We start from the raw sequence: 21,410 nt of genomic DNA, 5'->3' as shown, positions 1-21,410 counted from the left end.
GGCTTGTTTTGGTTTTAATTCACTTTAAGGACGTGTGTACTGAAATAAGTGTTACATATTCTTGTAGTTTGTATGTTAGAAGTATTTCCCTCAGTGTGGTCAAAGCACATTTGGATACATGTTAAATATTTCTCTCTCTCCATATGTCAAGGTACGTGATGATATGCTGCACATTTTACCCAGTGAAGCTGAAATCTCACTTTCAGAAGTAAACAAGAGCTGTCGTGCGATGCTGGTCCATCCAGGCAGGCCTGAAAGTAGCCATCGAAATGGAAATGCTCCATTAATGCCTGTGAAAGCTTTAATCTGCTTCATCTTACTTTTGATCCAGTTACAGTAATCTAACAAACAATGAATCAACCAGAGACGGTATACAAATTAAATGTTTACCACAGACTGCTTAACCTCAACAAGACCAGGAGTACATCTGGAGTACATTCGCTGACTGAAACCAACACATTTAGGTCTTTGACAGTTTTGGAAACTTATGTTTGGTAACAGTTTATAAAGACCATACTTTATAATTGTTTCTTAATGTGCATAGATAGTGTACAGATCACATGAGATAACAAAATGAGGTAACAAACAGCACTGTTGCATTATTTTGTACTTTCTCAGCATATCAGTAAGAAGCATCGGTTTCTTTCGATCTGTCTGGTGTTTCCCTTTTGCAGAAGTAGATATATATATAAAAAAATTATATTTTTATTGAATACAAAAATACTGTATTATTCATTTCATTGATTGAATGTATGTTGAAATGAATGAATGTATTATTAAATTATTTCTTTCCAAACGCATTTCTCAAACACTCCTATCACCATGCCCTCTGGCTCACTGTTTGGACTAATAAATAGTCCCACCTCGAACTCTGTTGAACTGCTCAAATGTAAGGATTAATCTTTTGGAAGCACCAGAGAGTCACAGTGTATACTTATGTTATCTTTCAATAAAACTGGATACATATATTATAGAAGGAAAAAATACTTATCAACTTAATGTAATACCACCTGTGTTTTTTTTAATCCACGAGGTGTGCAGTTAAAGGTCGTCTTCTCTGAAGCAAAAATAAGATCATTTAATACATGTAGCATGTTCTGCAGTTCATAGTGCACTTTATTGTAACTTTTTTCATATTCTTTGTTTTAAAATAGATTTTTCTTAATACTATACACAAAAGTCAACTGCCTATTGCATTGTGTTTAATTTTTCTCTTTAACATGAAACACTGTACAGATGTAACACTATACAACCAGTAATAGATCATTGCCTTTATATCCAAGATATAAATGTTGTTAGTCAATAGAGTTTTTCATATTTTCTTCTATTTGTATAACAAATGTATGTAACAAATGTCTGTACAGTGATCATGCCCTAAAAAAGAATAAAGACTTTGTATTGGTATCCAAAATGTCTCATTCTCAATGTGAGTTGTGTACTAAAATGCAGTATGTTGAAAATGAATGGTTCATTTATAAAGAATCTTTCTCTTAAAAAAAAGTTATACAATGCAGTTATAAATTACAAAAATCGATCCATCCCATTTCAGCTCCTTTGGTTATTTTCTAATGCAGTGGGGAGTTTTACAAATAAATAATGAAGACAAAATAAATACAAAAAATACAAGCACACAAATAGCAATTTGAATTTAGCACTTGCATTCTGAATGGCAGTCTTGTACCAGGAAGAACTAGATCTGTTACTTGGGCAGTGAAAGTCAAGATAATCGCATGTGCTCGTTTTTTATATAGTCGCCCTGTACACAATAATGTTTTGTATGTCAATTTTTTCTTTTTTATATTAAAAGGATATGGAATATTTCTTTTTTAAATGAGCTACTGTTAACTGTTGTGAAATATTGTTCTTGGTTCTGACCCAAACCCCAATATTTTCTAATGAACTGTTAGCATGCTTGAAAGTGTAAGTTGCTATATCAGCGATTTAAATTCATCACGGTTGGCAAAACCTCAAATGTTTTAAAGTGGGATTGTCTACTTAATGTCATACGTAAGCAATGTTGTTACTGGAATCATCTTGTTATTTTGTGCAGCAAACATGGCCTAAATTCCAAAGTGATTCTGAACGTTATGGTGTGGATGTGGAATGGGTTCGTATGAAAAGGTACACAATTGCAACAGCTCAAACTTGCCACTGAAATATTTAAAGTATAATTAATTGTGAAATGAATGAGTTACACTTTAGTGTAAAACCCCTTTTCATGAACTATGATATTTTTAGGCGGGCATAAGATGTTCAGAATGCATATTCCTTATATGTCACTTTTTTTTGACTTGCACTAGATACAGTAACAAACAGTAACAGTGGTCTATGCATTGATCTTTGGCCATTCAGGAATAGATGGTGATGACCTCACGACCTCCACCTCTCACAAGCAGCACTCTCTCTAGACCTTCAGTCAACACCTCAAGAAATTCCATATCTGAAATCGGAGTTAACGAAACAGCATGAGAAGTAGCGATGCATTTATACCAAAAACAATAGGGAATTTGAACCAAACAGGGCATGTTTTCATGTTGGATTTATCTATACCTCACAAGAAACTAAGCACACCAGTAAAAGAAAGCTTTAATACAGTACTTAAAGTATATCATTTTTTGGGAAGGATACAGTTTTCATCTCCCTCAGGGTTGCGTGGAGGTCCTGGCATGTTCAGCAGCACGAGTCTGGCATCATGGGATCTATTTACAATCACCTCATTCAGCTTCACAGCTGTGTGCATCCGCCGAACATTAGATTGGTCACTGAAACACACAAACAGAGTTTTGATTTAAACTAAAGTGGAATAATATGCTGTGCAAATGTGTGAAAAAAAAAATCAAATAAACTAGGACCTTTGAGGGCTATAGGTTATTCCACACTGAAAGTACACAAGCATGCACACACCCACATAGTTTACTTATGTAAAAAAGGCAAATACAACAAGAAACAGACGGCAATGATCCTCTCCTCTTTATGCTAACTATAGAAAAACAAACAGGTCTATTATACAAAGATAAAAAATAAAACCTACTATTTTGTACCAAATACTGTGTTGATAGCGTGCAGTGGTTGCATTCCTGTTCTTGTTCCTGCTTGCCTACTCACGGTTTAATGCTGATTAGTTCTCTGAAGTTTTCTGGTGCGTTGCTTCGGTTTCGTCTTTCTGCTTCTATTTTTTCACTAGTCCAGGTCATCTGGTTTTTCTCTGGTAATACTTCAATGGTTTCCTCTTCTTCATCAGAGTATAGACTGCCCATTCTTATCAGCGAATGTCTGTCCTTCACTAGCTGGGCCTAAAGTCAAGAATAATGAGACCACACTTAAGAGAACTGCTACTGCAGGTACTTTACTTTTACAGACAAGAAGACATTAAATGTGATGCTAGCATGGAACGTCAGGTGTGACTTCCCTAATTTTGTAACATGAAATACTGTATTTCACAACAAAACCTCATACACTTTGATGCATTTTGTACACAGAAAGACAAAAACCAATTGCATGTTGTTTACCATAATGTAAAGTTATCCCATTTTGTGTAGAAAAGTCTAAAACACAAAATGCATTTTGTGAATGAAACATTATTTTGTGAATATTTATTTTGTCTGCAGATATTTGTTTTGTCCACAAAATGGGTTGTTTTTATAATGAAATGCATTTCATGAATTTAATATGTATTTTGTACATAAAACAAGTTGTCTGGTTGACAAAATACTTGAATATTTACACATAACACAACGGTGTCGTCAAAAAAGCATAAAAAACGAGAGAAAAATCCTTTAAAAATCCTTATTCGGAAGCCTTTTTTTTTTTTGCTTTTTACTTTGCTTTTATGCTTTTATATCTTTGACATATTTAGTTCACAAAATGCATTTTGTGACATGCTGACAAAATAAAGTAATTATTAATCATAATTATTTCAACTGAAATGGAAAGCACTTGTGCTAATGCACAATATTAGTATACAGTTTGGAATTTTTTGCACAAATGATGCAATGACTTTACATTTTGTAATAAAATTATATGAAAGATAAAATTATATGCAAATATTTAAATAAATAAATAATTTTGGTAACATTTAAGTAACCACTTCAGGGTGTATTGTTTGTCATTTCATACATACTCTCTTCAACATATTTGTATTATTTTGCTGTTGGTAAGCTACAGTATAAGTACATTTCACAAGTGAATATTGCAGTACCTCTCTGTCTCTCTCTGCACTAGAGAGCCTCATTTGTTTTAACATCTGTGACCTCTGCTCCATCATCAGTGTTCGCTCATACGTATATGCTGAGATATCACTGTCGTGCTGCAAATAACAACGTTTGACATCATGAAATTATAATGGCATAAATATTTAATGTCATTGGGTGGGATGTGAAGTGTTAATAGTAAAGCGAAAGTGTTCTGTATACCATCTCAACCACTTCCACCTCTGCTTCTAATCTGAGCTGGTACAGGAAGGTTGCCAGGTCCTTCTTCATCTGAATGCTGTTATCGTCCATTTGAGCCACAGTGAAGATGCGCATCTTACATTTACGCCAGACCTGAAGTACAAGAATCCAAATAATATTGTGCTGATTTATTAATTGTCAGGACAAAAATTATCTAAAATATTAATTGAAAAATAAATCTATTAATTTAGATCATTCTAATGAATTCTCATCAAGTCTTTTTCAAACATTTTTATTCCATAATTTGTATTTTAAAATTAGCAATGACTAATTGTTCACCTTATGTTGTTTGAGAAGGAAAGGCAGCAGCATGAGCATTCCACCATCATGCACAATCCACCACACATCAATATATCCATCAGAAAAGCGCTCATGATTGCTGGGATAGAATGACACATTTTTGGGGACCATCAGAGCCAGGTGGGCAGCTGTAGTACAGCGGACTGTATCTGCAAGTGAGAGAATATGAAAGAGGAGTAGATTAACATTAGCCTTTCTACGGACTGTGTCTCAGTGCAGGCAATTACAAATGCACATAACTCAAATAAACCTTGTTCTTACTAATAAAGGTTTTCCAAGCCCGTGGATCTTCACTCTGTCTCCAGCCATATGGCCAGCCCATAACGACTGTGTTATGTTTCATGCCTCCTAGACCACAGGACTGGATGAGGTGCGCGATCCCCTCTCTCACTTTGGAGGTGACCACCACCTGACAGAAGCCCTTCACCCGCTCAATCTCCATCATGTTCTTTATTGCCTGGTGGAGAGTATAGAAATCTAATTTAATGAAATGTTGCCTTTTGCTATCTCTCCTTTGCACACTCCAGAGAGGCTGATAAAGAGCTGCAAAGACAGTAGACCTAATTTCATACATAACCATCATTGTATTTGCATCTGTAATTTAGGATCACAGTTACAGTTATGGTGATGCTAAAAGTGCATGTAAATCAGGAAAGTTCCTCACCTGTTCTGACGCTTGTGTTTCCCCGTAGCATTCCAGGAAGTTGCCCTGTATCACTGATCCTACAATGGTTAGACCTTTTCCCGCCTTTAGTTGTGAGGCAAAGGTAAGCATTCTGGGATACTTCACATGCAGGTCCTCATCCAACTTCAGCAGAACCAACAGCTGTGGCCTATTAACAATTTTATTTTAATGTGACTTTAGTGTAATTATTAATATAAAAAAAATAAATAATAATAATTAAAAATAAAGTACGGGTGTACAGTATCTAATATAATAGCGTTTCAATATTGTATGTATGCCTACATACACTACTCAGTTTGGGCTCAGAATTACTTTTATTCAGCACGGATGCATTAACATGGATTAAAGGTCAAAAAAGGCTGACCTTTTGAAATTTCTATTAATCAAAGAATCTCGAAAAAATGCATTTTCACTAAAATATTAAGAAGCACAACATTTTCAGCATTCATAATAATCGGAAAAAATGTTTCTTGAGTACCAAATCAGCATATTAGAATGATTTCATTTTATCATGTGACACTAAACACTGGAACAACAGCTGCTGAAAATTCAGCTTTTTCATGACAGAAAAATAAATAAATAAAATAGAAAACAGTTATTTTGGTAATAATATTTCACAGTATTACTGTTTTTACTGTATTTATATGATCAATAAATATTACGATCAGCCTTGATGAGTATTAGAGACTTCTTTCATAAACATTAGGAAATCTTACCAACTTTTGAACGGTAGGGCAATACCAATATGCTACTGTTAGTACAAACACTGTTTGAAGTATGCCTGCAGGAGTATGTGATTCAAATGATATCTTCTGGCTTTTATAAACATTATTTAACTAAAGTAAGTGAAAGTGTTTCCAGGTCATTACTAAATATGTTTTCTGGAAAAATATCCGCTGATAATATTTTAAGTTAGCATTTATCTACACTTTTTATCTAATGTCTTTGTATATATTCCTTAATAGTTTTGGTATATACAGTATAATGTATTCTATGTACAGCAGTCAATTATCATGGAAAACACATTGTCTGTGACCAACTAACCTCCAGTTTTTGGTGTGGGGTGGTCCAGCCTCCAGGCGCAGAAGAGCGTAACGGGCTGCACTAAGAGACAACCCGCGGATCCCATCCCCCCATTCCTTCTCCGCTCTAAAAGAGAGAAAAATATACAAGCCAGAGATTTGTAAACTAAAGATGGAGAATTCAAGTGACTCTTCGACTACTTCCTAGTGATATACTGTATGCTAGTTTAATGGATGTAATGGGAAATCACTTACCCCTGATACTCAATGTACTTGTAGATCATACCAGCAATGCCCATTGCTACAATGGCATAGTACCAAGAGGAGATAAACATAAGGGCTAAACACATACTCATGCCAAGAAATGAAAGAGCCCTGAGAGGGAGAGAACAGAGAGCATATCATAAAAAAGACCAATTATTGTTACAATAGCTGGAATTGTTTTATTAGAGGTAGTTTTTTAAATATCTGCAAGAAGTGTAAAGTGAATATCAAGAGTGAGTTTTGAGATCACGTTTGATCTGAATTCATTCTCAGGATTTGCACAAATAAGATACATATGAATGTATGCAAACACAATTTAAACACACACTTACCAGTGGTAGTATCTAAACCGAGGTCTCCAGTTTGGCGTTCTTAAAAGTGTTTGTACTGCACATGCCAAGTTTACAAAAAGATAACACATCAGGAAAAACCTGTAAAGTGAACAAACATATATACATATTAGAATAAGTGTCATGTAATACATGCAATGACAATTAAGGTGAAAAAACATTTTGACATAAAATAAAACATGAATAAACATCTTTATTTCTGGCTGAATATCAGGACTGCTGGGAGTTGGTGGCAGTGACAAGAACATGGAAACGTGTGCTGTTATACCGACCCTGTAAGTTTCATAAGAAGCAACTGTAAATTGATCTCTATCCTACATTTTACCAGTAGGATCTATTTGCAGTATAATTTATTGAATGTATTTACAGCATATAAAATGATTAAATAAAAATAATATGCAATTGCATTAACATGCAACATTCAATATAAAAATGACATCTTATTATGCAATTTTGATCATTTATTTTGTGTGACAGTGATGTATCTGTGTGTATATTTGTGCTTGTCCTTACATGGAGAGAATAGGAGCGACCATATCCAGTGATGCAATGAGGATGCCGAACTCTGCTATGAGTCCCGTCAGCAGCAAGGCCCACGTGGGCTCTCCATTAGCTTTACCGTGTCCAAAAACCTGTGCGTGTGCAAACACATGGACACACAGGGACAGAAAGCACCAGTGAGCTGTCATCATCACATATTTACATATTTACAAAAACATTTTACATATGACATGCAAATGCTTTCTTTTATGACTTTTGTGGTTTGACATTCCAAAAAAGGAAGTAAATATAATCCAGGAGCTCCATTTACTGAAAGTCTTCTCAACTTCAAAACACAGTAGTTCTACAATACTTTACGAACCACAGATAAAAGCTAAGCATGCTGTTATTTTATACTGTGTACTCATATTGAGATTGTACTTAAGTAAATCACCATGGTGAAAAAAGATGTGGAGTGTTTATTTGATATATTCTTTGCAATCATATATCAGGAGATCTCTTACTCTAAGGAATGGAATGATGTTATCTTTAGCAATGGCTTGCAGGAGGCGAGGAGCTCCTGTCAGGGACTGAAGTCCTGCACCCACTGTGGAGAAGAAGGAGCCAATCACAATGACCCAGGGAGAGGGCCAAGATAGTGTGCCAACCACCAAGTTTTTATTGACAGCATCTCCAAACCTAGAAGGCACAGGCAAGAACACATGACACACACCATGCTTGTTTCCATCTAAAAATGCTGTATTTGTAATCTCTAGATTACTTACTTATCTCTCAGCACAACACCTTCAATACAGGCCCCAAATAGAACCACAGAGCTGAAGTCTGTCAAAGGAGTCAAGGAACTTTGAATGCTAAATAAAACTGCTCATGAAAAAAAAAAAAAAAGTTTTTATAAAACAAAAATAAAAAATGAGTCCTAAAATAACAAATTCTTGTTTTAAACATAATATCAGTACCAACGGCAAAAAAGGATACAGACAAGAGAGGTAGTTGTAATAGCCAGGATCGTCCCTATTGGTATAGACTTCTGTGCATCTCTTAGATCTCCAGATCTATTTGATCCTGCCATAATGCCTGTCTCAGAGACATAGAGAGACAAAATACTGAATTTCAAGACATTAACATTCAAGACTACCGAAAGTTTTTTTAAGCAACAGTACAAACGGGCTTCGTACATTGAATGCACTGCACTTCTATCCATCACAGCCTCGTTCCCATCAAGAATAAAATATGGCGCTACCCTGACTAAGGTCTATAGCTGTTCTATATCAACTGCGCTTTAACAGGTTTGCTGCTAACAGTTGAAGGAGCAACTGAAAAGAGATACTTTCTGCTTCTGATAGTGACACTTGTACAGTTTGTGTATACTTTCTTTCTTTTTTTAGTCTTTTTTGTCTACATATAACAAAGGGGGTTATATGTAGTAATATTAATCAGATAACCAAATGTTTGAATTTTACATGTAGTATAAAGTTGGTCACACATAATATTACACCGCTGGATTCCATGACTGTCCTATCAGAATAAAGCATTACGGGGAGCTGTGTAATAAACAAATATATTTCTTAACCAAATAGGACAGATGAGTTTTACCTGTGGCTGAAGGAAAGAAGATTCCCACTAAGAGGGTGAAGGACGTGGCGATGTCAGCAGACACATAGAAGCCAAAGGTCTCCATTGAGCCATGGACATCAACAGAGGACAGACTTGCCTTTTCAAGAATCTGCCCTTTCTCCATGTAATCCCCCCACATGTTTTCTACACACATACACATGCACAAAGAGGTTCTAATGAACTAAAATGTACATAATATACATGTTAAATAGCAAGTGCCTACAAAAGGAGAGCCTTTTTCACCATCTTTAAATGTATGTTGTAATTTTCTTATCTGTAAGTTTTTCTTTCTTTTTGGACCTAGAATGACATGCTGTGGACCATATGTGTCCTTACCTTTAATGATGCCACTGGCCAGCCCAGGAATGCCCTGGATCTCTGTAACATTGTTCTGGAGGAAGTACTCATCACAATGAGCACTGCTGGAATTCTCAGAGCTGCAGAAGTTCTTCCAAAGCTGGCTGGGAACCGTCTCGTTACCGACAACTACCGTCTTCCCACAGACATCAAACAAATCACGAACCAGTGTGCGGTTTCCTAACATGCAGATCCTATGCAATTTAAAAGAAAAAGAGAAAAAACAAAAAAATACTGATATTATTTGTATCCAATTGTATTTTCATTTTGCACCACAAGAAAACTGTGTAAACTATTGAAAATAAATAAAACATTTTTCAGCTATTAAGCTATAAACAGACTTTGTCATTTCAGTGTAGGTCTATTATGTTTAATATATAAATCAAATAAATTTACAGTCTTTTGGCACATTCCAATAATAATCCAAATATTACATTTGATGTATTGACTATAAACATGTTACTGAAAGACTTACGGAAACTCAGGAGGGTGGAAGATAGATTTGATAGCTCCGGCATAGATGGAAACAATGGAGATTATGACACAGGCCAGGAAAAGGGAGGCAAATTTGTTGACATATTTGACCCCCACAAAGACAACCACAGCCATAAGGCTCAAACATATTGTGCCGTATACCCGCATGTTATTCAGCATCGCACTACTCCCTGCATGAATATCTGCGGGATGGAATATGGCAGCTTGAGGAATCAGGTATTTCTGTAGACAATAAGAGTCGATGAATGATTATTTTCAGAGCTGGATCATTTTGGGGTTTGGATCATTGTGTGTGTGTTGTCATAATAAAAGGAGACTGACCAGAAATATTTCAATTGCTCCCAGTATGTACATCGCAGCAGCGAAGGTTGTGCCCAAATAAAAACAGAGACCAACTGCACCACCAAACTCAGGGCCCAGAGACCGAGATATCATGAAATAGGCCCCACCAGCTGCCGATTTAAAAAAAGGAAATAATCATAGTTAGATCAAAAATTAAAAACCTAAACTAAAACCTTCAATACTGATATTTCTTGTACAGTGTACAATGTTATAATACAAAGGAGTATAGACATTTAAAATTACCTGGAACTACACCATTTGTGGCTATGGCACTCATCGAGATCGCCGTTAACATTGTCTGTTAAAACAAACAAACAAGTAAAAATCAAACATTTAAACATTTTAATTTTATTTTATGTTAAACATTATCCTGCTTTCCACATAGCAAACTCACTATGTGCACTAATGGCAGAGTTACAGAGTTCACACACTGTCTGCCTTACTAATCAATAACAGCTACGTTTGAGGGTTAGCCAGTGAAAGTAAAATAGCAACTAAATCTAATAAATTAAGTAGATTTGTGTAATCCGTTTGATTCATGTAATCGCAAATAAATTTATTGCATGTTTTCCAGGCTAATACATAATAGGTTTTAATGTAATGTAGCATGTGCTTGCTATTTAGGTTAATATAAAGCTTGCATGCTTTAAAATGCTACTTCTCAGACACGCTGTATGAGAAAAGCACACAAATAAAGGATTTCACACGAGCTATGTTACACTGCTGTCCGACAGAAGTTGCTAGAGAATTCAGCCATGCACAACCAGGCTTTTTTTTTTTTTTTAAATCAGGCTAATTTAACTACTGTTAAATTGTCAGTGTTAACTTTTATTTACTGGTTTACTATTTCTATTGCTTCTTATTATTTGACATACTGTCTGTATCTTGTTTTGGATATGTCAAACTGCTTAAAAAAATGTTAGGCTGCTTGTTTACAGGACAGACAAGGAAAAGCAAAAGTAGGAGTGAACGTGGCAGTGTGTTTGTGAGGGTGTGTCTGCAGTAACTCACACAGGAACAGCACATGAGAACGATCAGGAAGGATTGGACGACACCTGCTGTTCCTACTATCCAGGTGAGACGCAGAAAGAGAATCACACCGAAGATGTTCTGCAGACATGGCAGGTACACTCCCATCAGTGTGCCCATATTCGGAGACTACAGAGAACAAAGTAGAAGAGAGAAAAGTCTTTCAGAACAACATTGTTGCAGATGTTTTGGTTAGAGTGAAAACATAATGTTGTGAAAATAACCTTGGGCATTTGTCTTCTGGATGCATCAGCACTTTCTGCCTCTTCATGTTCTTTGGCTCCCTGAGTAACATTTGTGTAACTGACCAGCCGACTGAGAAGAGACGAGACTTTTGGTCGGATGTCCAGCTCTTCCTATGGAAAAGATACACCTTTTATCCAAAGCGACTTACAAATGAGGACAACAGAAGCAATAAAAACTAACAAAAGAGCAAAGAGAATCACAAAGAGAAGGAAATCAAAATTAAAAATGAACCTCAAACAGGGCCAAGTTTTTGTCGTAGTAGTCATTCCTCTTAGATGCTGAGTCTGAACTGCTGAGGAAAGGACTGTCTTCTTTATGATTGCCTTGACCTGTAGGGGGATGACATTTAAACCGCATTTACTGGATTTAACAGGCATATACATCATTCCAGTGGGTGCATATGGTGTCCATTAGCTTTTTATTTTATGTGTTTATTTATTTATTTTAAACCAATATCTTATAATTCTTAACTTGTTTTAATTTGCTTTTATTATGCTTTTCCATAAATTGGATCATCACACAAATATGAGTTATTTTTTCTAGATTGGTTTCATATTTACTGCCCATTAAACTGATAAATGGATTTTTCTTCACCAGAGAGAGAAAGAGAGAAAATGAAAGAAATGCAACCATTTTTAGTGTACCACCCCAGAATAACTGTAGGATTTTGCCCACATTTAATTATGTTATTTCCTGTCCTACGCCCACTAATTAAATGTGACTAATGTTCTATTCTTTACACTCTTACATCGTGTCATTGTATAACAACTGAATCAAATGAGATCATTTTTTTTTATTTTTGGAAAAATATGCTCCTCAGATAAAAATTTAAACAAATAATGTATCAATATGAACTGGTGGAGTGTGTGAAGAAATTAATTTGTAGTCCTTCATAATTGTTTCATTTGATAAAAGTTCCAAATATACAAAAGCCTTGCAACTGCAAGTACACTTTTCAAACATTGGCACCAAGCATTAAACCCATTTTGTATTTATGCTTCTCTGTTTTTTTTTCTCCCTCTCCCTTTCTTTTATTATTTTGTTATTATTATGCCCTTTAATCGGGTCACTGAATCTGAACACTTAATCGGTTTGATTGTTTTGTGTCCTCACACTCTCTGCTCTCAAAACAAATGTCAATACAAACACTGCTAAAGGCACCCAAATATAGTGCCAGTCTTAATAACGCATACTGTGATAGATAATAATTTGACAAGTTCATGATAATTTTGCAGTTTGGTCTGTATATCTGTATCCTACTTACTCTTACTTTTTGCACTAGAGTCTGACACCCACATTGAATACTGTGCAGATTTAGTGTTTTTTTGTTTTGTTTTGCTTTGTTTTTGCTCGACAGAGGGTAGAAGTCAGACATTAGAAACAGAAGAGAACAAAGTGGAGGTGATATTGCAAAAACAGACATAGGGAAGGGATATATTCCTTCTAACATTAGTCTACATCACCGAATTTGCAAGGAATTAGTTCATAAATGTAACCATATAGCATATACTTGCTCACAAATACATAATAAAAAAGGATAGTAACTGGTGTGATGTCAAGATTAAACTGAAATCTCTACCTTTTCAGTTTGCTTGCTATAGGTCTAACTCACCTGCGTCCAGGATTAATTTGCCATTATAGGTCGAGTTTGCATGAGCATTGTTGTGGATCAGCATGTTTGTCTAGGCAGGCAGCACACTGTCTATATCCAGGTCAATGTAAACTATTAACTGTTACTGAGAGAGCAGGGGGGATCAGAATTTACGCACAAACACACACACCATCGCCAATGGTACATTTGCTAAAATGTGTGCGCGCGCACACACTGACCCTCAGGTTAAAAAAAAGCATCCACTGATAAATCAGAAACACTGCTACACACTTACACAAGATATTAAATATGTGAGCAGGGCCTTCCATAAAACTTTTAATCCAGAATGTTAACACATTTTAAACACTTTAATTAATAAGATGCCTGAAAATGCAGAAAACGGAATAGCCATTCTCCAGTGATGGAATAATATATTTCAATATTATCTTAATTATCTGAGACAATGTGGGATGCAAAAGAATGTTCACTGCTTTTAGGTCTCAATATTTTGGACAAAAGACATGCTAAGTACTATGACATCCTAAAATGTATTAAAATGTATTTAGTAAATATAACTCGAATTTAAATAAACAAAGCATCTTCACTAGTGGTCTCCAATCAATACTCTAACATAACTGTATAAACAAACAAGAACAAAATGGTCAAATGCTGCCATCTAGCGTTACTCGGGAACAAGTCTTCTTCCCTCAATCTGTGAACTAAAATGTTGATCGTTTTTAAACACTACAAAGATGTTAACAAGTTTACCGGATTGCTTCTACACAAAGCCTAACAGACATGGCTTGACAGCCCCCACAGAGAATGTGTCTTGCTGTGTAACTGCAGGAGGGGGAAGCAGGAGCTTTATGGCGGCAGGTCTGAACACGTTAACAGGACTGTGCCAAAATCTGCAGATCAAAGCCGAAACTACTAACCTCACACGTGTGGTGTTTAGAGTGAACTGAGAGACTTCACATGCTTACCATAGCAACATTTATCCAGTGGATAAGAACATTACTTGTTTAGAGTAAAGATTGCACAGTCGTTTAGATGCTACACAGTCATTCGTTTTCAACATCTGAAAACATCCCACACATTAGCTGTTATTGCAGAGCACAAGGGAAGACTCGGGCACATTTGGTAACCAGCTGTAGAAAACAGCTCTGTTCAAACATCTGTAAACTGTTGTTCAGACAATAGCCCAAAGGCAGACCAGATTTACTGAAACTAGCGATTTACCTCCAAAGTAGAATAATTTGAAGAGACAAAACCACTTTGTATTGGAAAATGCAACAGCTGATTAACATCCGGAAGAAATGAACTAGCTGGTAAGGAGGTTACGTGTTAAATTGTCCAAACATCCCATTTATTAAATATTTAAAGCCTTCATTATGAGTCAAAGTCATGCTGTTTAGGCCGATTTAGCCCTTTTTGGCAATGTAATGTGTTATGATGGCATACTTGGTTGCTTGACGTGATTGTAATAATAAAATCCGGTGTGTACTGTAAGTGCATTGTTAACAGCATGCGTGTTCACTCATGTGTACCTTTGTCTGTGATGTTTTGTAGGCCTTTTAATGTTTTGAGACTAACCTTTGTGCTCATAAACAACATAACTGTATAACCCACTCTGTTTGTCCTGCAAAGACACATCACTCTCTTGATCTTTCATTACAAGTAAACAGCTCCAGTGAGTATCTTAAGAACGGTCAACAGTAGTAATTTAGTGACTTGTCAATTTACTGACTTTTACGTTGTATTAATACTTATCAGTTATACATGTTTCATTTTAGGACTATCTGTGGCTTTAACAGTTTAAAGATGATATCATTTACACAACCAGTGTTTCAACCTTTAAAAACAAAAAATGTGGACTGTCTGTTTTACCCTTTTTTCATAAGAATTTGTTACACAATAGCCCATCACTGGTAATAGACTTTCTGAATTAGATGAGTACAGTTGAATAAGTCTGTGGAATTGGACCCTGCTGGGAGAACAGAATGTACGAGAGCTCGATGTGCATTTACAAGGGAGAAGAAGCTGCACTGAACTGATGAAGTTCCAACAATTAGAATCATTAGCAAAAGACAGATAAAATTTACACTCAAAAGCACTTTATGAAAACATTAATAACAAATTAACGGACTGTTATTAATGATCATAGTTAAAAAAACAAAAAACAATATACTTTAAGATATAAGTCAAATCAACACTGAAAAAGCCTAAACTGTGCTTTCCCCAGCATGTACTGTGGCATTAATGGTTAATGGTAGGCTATTGCATTGTTTTTCCCTTTACAGGTTTTATTTAGGCTACCTCATTGAATTTACCTTGTTTAGTAACCTGTTATCAAGTGATGTCAGGATGAATTTGTTCCTCTATTTAAAATTATTATTATAGTTGATTGTTACCCTTGGTATGTTTCATGTACCAACTGTTGAGGTATGTGTGGTGTTGAGTGTTTTGTGATGATTGATTGACTGTTTTTTGTGGCTTGTGTTATTGTGATGAGTACATTTCTTCATGTAAACATGAGATGAAGCAAATAATAATGCACAATTTAAAACCACGCAAATAAAGGTAATAATTTCTAAGTTCATACAGCTTGCAACATCAAGAGTTACTTTATCTAAACAGGTGCACTACCGTCTTGTACACTCACAATAGTTTGTGGCTGGTAAGATTTTTTATGTTTTTAAGTATTGGAAAAATGTAATTAGATTTTTTTAAATTCCTGCACAGAAGTGCCATAATGAAATAGGATGACAAATCATCACCAAATATTCTGGGCATGTCCAGTCATTCACCTGTTTTTGAAAAACATACATAGGACATTAGAGGCCATATTGAAGATTAATATCCCATTTCAGTTTCATGTGTTATACAGGTGCTGGTCATATAATTAGAATATCATCAAAAAGTTGATTTATTTCACTAATTCCATTCAAAAAGTGAAACTTGTATATTATATTCATTCATTACACACAGACTGATATATTTCAAATGTTTATTTCTTTTAATTTTGATGATCTGAGCTTACAGCTCATGAAAGTCAAAAATCAGTATCTCAAAATATTAGAATATTTACATTTGAGTTTGAATAAATAACCATCCCTACAGTATAAATTCTGGGTATCTCTTGTTCTTTGAAACCACAATAATGGGGAAGACTGCTGACTTGGCAATGATCCAGAAGACGAACATTGACACCCTCCACAAAGAGGGTAAGTGACAGAAGGTCATTAATGAAAGGTGTGGCTGTTTACAGAGTGCTGTATCAAAGCATATTAAATGCAAAGTTGACTGGAAGGAAGAATTTGGATAGGAAAAGGTGCACAAGCAACAGGGATGACTACAAGCTTGAGAATACTGTCAAGCAAAGCTGATTCAAACACTTGGGAGAGCTTCACAAGGAGAGAACTGAAGCTGGAGTCAGTGCATCAAGAGTCACCACGCTCAGACGTCTTCAGGAAAAGGGCTACCAAGCCACTTCTGAACCAGAGACAACGTCAGAAGCGTCTTACCTGGGCTGTGGAGAAAAAGAACTGGACTGTTGCTCAGTGGTCAAAGTCCTCTTTTCAGATGAAAGTAAATTACATTTCATTTGGAAATCAAGGTCCCAGAGTCTGAAGGAAGAGTGGAGGCACAGAATCCATGTTGCTTGAAGTCCAGTGTGAAGTTTCCACAGTCAGTGATGATTTGGGCTGCCATGTCATCTGCTGGTGTTGGTCCACTGTGTTTTCTGAAGTCCGCAGTCAACGCAGCCATCTACCAGGAAATTTTAGAGCACTTCATGCTTCCTTCTGTTGACAAGCTTTATGGAGATGCTGATTTCATTTTCCAGCAGGACTTGGCACCTGCCCACACTGCCAAAGGTACCAAAAGCTGGTTCAATGACCATAGTGTTACTGTGCTTGATTGGCCAGCAAACTCGCCTGACCTGAACCCCATAGAGAACCTGTGGGGTATTGTCAAGAGGAAGATGAGAGACACCAGACCCAACAATGCAGATGAGCCGAAGGCCACTATCAGAGCAACCTGGGCTCTCATAACACCTGAGCAGTGCCACAGACTGATCGACTCCATGCCACGCCGCATTGCTGCAGTAATTCAGGCAAAAGGAGCCCCAACTAAGTATTGTGTGCTGTACATGCTCATAATTTTCATTTTCATACTTTTCAGTTGGCCAAGATTTCTAAAAATCCTTTCTTTGTATTGGTCTTAAGTAATATTCTAATATTTTGAGATACTGATTTTGACTTTCATGAGCTGTAAGCTCTAATCATCAAAATTAAAATGTCTGTGTGTAATGAATGAATATAATATACAAGTTTCACTTTTTGAATGGAATTAGTGAAATAAATCAACTTTTTGATGATATTGCAATTATATGACCAGCACCTGTATTTGCGAAACCTTGATTTGCATGACAGAAATTATACATATCTATGAGAATATTCCTGTTGCAGCTAAAATGGTTATTACTCGTAGAAGGCTTCAACTTAATCCACCCACTAGAAGACTGAAAAGCAATTGTAATTGAAATATACAGCATAAGATGTATAAAATCAAAAAATCAAAAGGGGGCTATTTTATGGAGAAAGCGGAAATAATTTTTGGCCTCTGAGAATTAGTAATGACATAATAGATATTATCATAGAGAAGTATAGTAAATTTAGCCTTGTAACTGTGCAAAGTTACTATTATAACTATTATATCATACTTTGCCCTGCTGGTTTGTTTTCATATTTATTGCAGTTCTGTTCTCTCTTCTTTTTCCTTTCTATTTTCTCTTTATGGTAGATCACTCACGTTCTGTAAGCACTGCAAAAATGTATCCAGAAATGCATAGTAAGTCTGTTGAATTTAATGTAATTTTTTCTTTCATAATTCTGTACTGTATCTTTGAATCCCTTGACAGAAAAAAAAACAGTAAACAGTAATACTGTGAAATAGTATTACAACGAAAAATAACTTATTTTTATTTTAATATACTGTATTTTAAAATGTAATTAATTTTTTTGATGGCAAGAATGATCCTTCAGAAATCATTCTAAATGCTGATTTGCTGCTCAAGAAATTCTTATTATTATCAATGTTGAAAACAGTTGTGCCGCCTAATATTTTTGTGGAAACTGATACATTTTGTGCAGGATTCTTAGATGGATAGAAAGTTCAAAAGAACTTCATTCATTTGAAATATGAATCTGTTTTAACATTATACGTGTCTTTGTCACCTTTGATCAATTTAAGGCATTCTTGCTGAATAAAATTAATTTCTTTTAAAAAACTCATACTGATCCCAAACTTTCGAATGTTAGTGTAATTGTTACCATGTTGGCAGGTTTTGAAAGCTTGATTATCACATGTGCTTTAGATGACCCCTCAGTAGGCTCCAAAGCGGATCAATGACTGCCTTTATTCTGTACTTATTTATTAGCTCTATTCCTGATCTTGATAAATCCACGAAACAATTTCATATATGAGATTAGTAAGAGATAAGGTAGTTTAAGACATTCTGTGCTTGTCAAATACAGCTGTCTTTCAACAAAAACTAATACAGGCCCTCTTAGTGGAAGAGGATCTATTGTTACCTTAAGAAGCCAGAGACATTCTTGATCTTAAGGACTGCCAGGCAGCTCCCACTCGAAAGTAGCATGATGTTGCTTTTTCCATGTGAAATAACTACTCCTTCAGGATGACCACTTTGTGTTAAACCTACTCAGAAATCCATAAAAAGAACTGTTCCAGTTGTGTTAGAAAATTGTTTGTCAAAGAAAACCAGCTGGGATAACATCTTTTCAGCTACAATAAAGTTGTCTCTCCTTAGCTAATACTAATTCTAATGATCTCCGGCAGCTTGTTTTCAGTACTGTACTGAACAGGACTTTATTTCTTTCATAGTTATAGGAAAAAAAGACTCTCTTTATCCATCGTCCTTCCTCTCTTCATCTATTTTCCTGTAAGTAACGTGAAAGTAAGGCATGATGTGGTTCATGGGTTTGACTGAGAGCTGATGCTTTTCCATTACAGGCCTGTTTCAACACAATGACCGCAGTGTGCAGTCCTGCTATAAACATCGCTGAGCTGACACACTAAAAAACAAAGTTAGCAGTGTGAACACCCTCCTTCTGCTCTGTCCCTCCTAAACTTAAACGATCCACCAGTGCGACTGCCACATAAGACCACTCTTCTTCATCAACCTACAACCTTGCTTACACAGAGAAAATCATACAAGCTCATATGGTATCAAGAGATCTACAACCTCAATGACCAGCCACAATTTCTGCATCCACCTTTTCTGATATCAAGCTGTGCTGTGCTGTGCTGTGATGATGACACTCTCAAATCTTCAGAAGACCCTCTATGAGGCCAATGGGTTGAGGCGACTACTGAATTTTAATTCACAAATGCAAACAGATTAAGGGACAGCACAGGATTTATTCAAGTCAGACCTGCCCTGTCATGGACAAACACATCTTCTACTAAGGACATTATAAACTAAGAAATAGGATTATGTAACTGTACTTCTGCAAGTATTCCAGCCTGTCATTTCCATACTCAGAGAGGTTGAGAGAGAAAGATTGAGACAGAGAGAGAGATTTTAAAGAGCCAGTGGTCTCAAAAATGCATGGGAAATGCATGACGGGAAAATCACTGTGTGTATAAATACTATTTTATTTTCATACTTTCATTTAAATTTACCACTCATCATTTACCTTTAAAGTTTGCTGTCTATTTGAAATGATGAGGTTCTTTGTTGTTGTTGCAATGATTAATTTATGACTAGTTGTAAAATTATTACATATGGAATTCTGTATGTCAAGAATCTGCATGCACACATTTTCTTTATTTCTTTTTGTTTAATTCCTGCAGTGATTAATTCAATGATTCACTTTGTTCATTCATTTTAATGTGCAAGTTCATCATTTGTTCTGCAAGATATCATTAATTGTTTACTAAGCCTATAGGCATAAACATGACAAGACTGGATCCAGTGACACTCTCTTGACCATACTAACAGTAAGCCGTAAGTAGACAGTACATTGGCTATATATCTGTATGTGTTATGGTGGGCATATGCCATTTACAAAAGCCTCACTCCCAAATTTGCACCTTTTTTACCCCAACACACAGGGAAAAAGGACATCTGTGTCTCCACAGACCTGGTGGTCTCTCCATATGCCAGTTACAGCTGCAGTAAACGGATGCTGATGTCTCTTAATCATGCCTTAGAGCCGCACATATCACTAGCTTACCATTCATTTCTCTCTTTTAAAATGTGCTAGAGAAAGGAACAAGATGGAGGAAAGAAATGCCAGTTAAACCCTCAGCTGCTGTCTTGGCACAAAGAGAGAGGGCTCCATCTTTTGTGTCCATGAATACTGAGGCCTGTCCCATTATTGCAGACCCCCCCGGTCCCGCCTCTGCTTTGGCTCTTGATTGTTTTCCTTTGTCACCACAGTGGTGTCTGGCATGTCAGCACTGTGCCAAGAGTCCCGGCTTGAGTTACTCTTAAATCCCTCCCCTTGTATCAAATATACGTCATCTTAGTGAGATGCAACTTTGCCAACATGATAAAGCTCCCTCAGAACTTTCCAAAAACCGGGATGTAAGTAGTCAGTGGGTCCTGTGACGTTACTGACTAAGCAATTGCCATGGTTACCGTATTATTGATGGTTTGATGATGTTTGTCAAGAATATTAGAGTTAAATCAAACTTTAAAACTCAGCTCCTGAGGTAGTTAAACCCAAGTTGTTTTTAATAAAAGTGACAAATTAAAGAAAAAACTTACCATCTGAGCTAACTGTGTCTCCATGTCCAGGGTATCCTCCCTGTCCTGTGTCTCTGTAATCCACCCAGTTTATTCCCTCCAGACTGTCATAGTTGGACGGAGAGTTATCCTGTACTGGTACCACGGTGAAATGGGGCATAATTTTATCCGTTTAGCGTGAGTATCTGTCTCTCTCTTTCTCTCCTTTTGGCAGATAGCACGTTCCCAGCTCAACTCTCCCTGAAATCTCCAACACATTCCTCTAGTCTTCCCTCACTTCCTCTCAATCCATTAGCATAGTCCCCACCTTCTTCCCCCCGGTCCCTCCTCCTGTTCGGACAAATAGAGAAGCTCTGACACTTTGGCCTGTCTCACAGTTTCCCCCTGCT

The 21,410-nt window shown here is 36.2% G+C and overlaps 2 protein-coding genes across 6 annotated transcripts in view; one reads left to right on the top strand and one right to left on the bottom strand.

The window, feature by feature from the left end:
- Positions 1-1,850, top strand: part of LOC131543663 (dipeptidase 2-like) — a 33,815-nt gene extending 31,965 nt beyond the window's left edge. For all 5 annotated transcript variants that reach the window (XM_058781225.1, XM_058781224.1, XM_058781223.1 and 2 more), the window contains one exon: positions 152-1,850. In XM_058781225.1, the coding sequence (XP_058637208.1) occupies positions 152-340 (189 nt within the window). In that variant the 3' untranslated portion in view covers positions 341-1,850. The remainder of the gene's footprint in view (positions 1-151) is intronic.
- Positions 1,851-1,999: 149 nt separating this feature from the next.
- Positions 2,000-21,281, bottom strand: slc12a4 (solute carrier family 12 member 4). The gene is made up of 24 exons (XM_058781222.1): positions 21,043-21,281; positions 11,888-11,985; positions 11,635-11,766; positions 11,393-11,539; positions 10,625-10,679; positions 10,361-10,491; positions 10,020-10,261; positions 9,524-9,738; positions 9,167-9,331; positions 8,549-8,647; positions 8,338-8,395; positions 8,077-8,251; positions 7,586-7,704; positions 7,055-7,153; positions 6,714-6,833; positions 6,481-6,585; positions 5,416-5,584; positions 5,013-5,208; positions 4,731-4,900; positions 4,413-4,544; positions 4,199-4,306; positions 3,106-3,293; positions 2,629-2,762; positions 2,000-2,440 (listed from the first exon to the last, which is right to left on the bottom strand). The coding sequence occupies exons 1-24, from the start codon at positions 21,179-21,181 to the stop codon at positions 2,349-2,351; spliced, it is 3,288 nt and encodes a 1,095-aa protein (XP_058637205.1). The 5' UTR covers positions 21,182-21,281; the 3' UTR covers positions 2,000-2,348.
- Positions 21,282-21,410: the final 129 nt, after the last annotated feature.

This window comes from Onychostoma macrolepis, chromosome 07, assembly GCF_012432095.1.
Source record: "Onychostoma macrolepis isolate SWU-2019 chromosome 07, ASM1243209v1, whole genome shotgun sequence".
Taxonomy (NCBI): Eukaryota; Metazoa; Chordata; class Actinopteri; order Cypriniformes; family Cyprinidae; genus Onychostoma; species Onychostoma macrolepis.
This window is presented reverse-complemented; position numbering and strand designations above follow the sequence as displayed.

Coding starts and splice junctions, on each gene's coding strand:
- slc12a4 (XM_058781222.1), bottom strand. CDS start 21,181: ATGCCCCATTTCACCGTGGTACCAGTACAGGATAACTCTCCGTCCAAC. Junction 10,492..10,624: donor CACAAATGGTGTAGTTCCAG/GTAATTTTAAAT, acceptor TTAAATCGGCAG/CTGGTGGGGCCTATTTCATG. Junction 7,705..8,076: donor ACATCATTCCATTCCTTAGA/GTAAGAGATCTC, acceptor GCACACGCACAG/GTTTTTGGACACGGTAAAGC.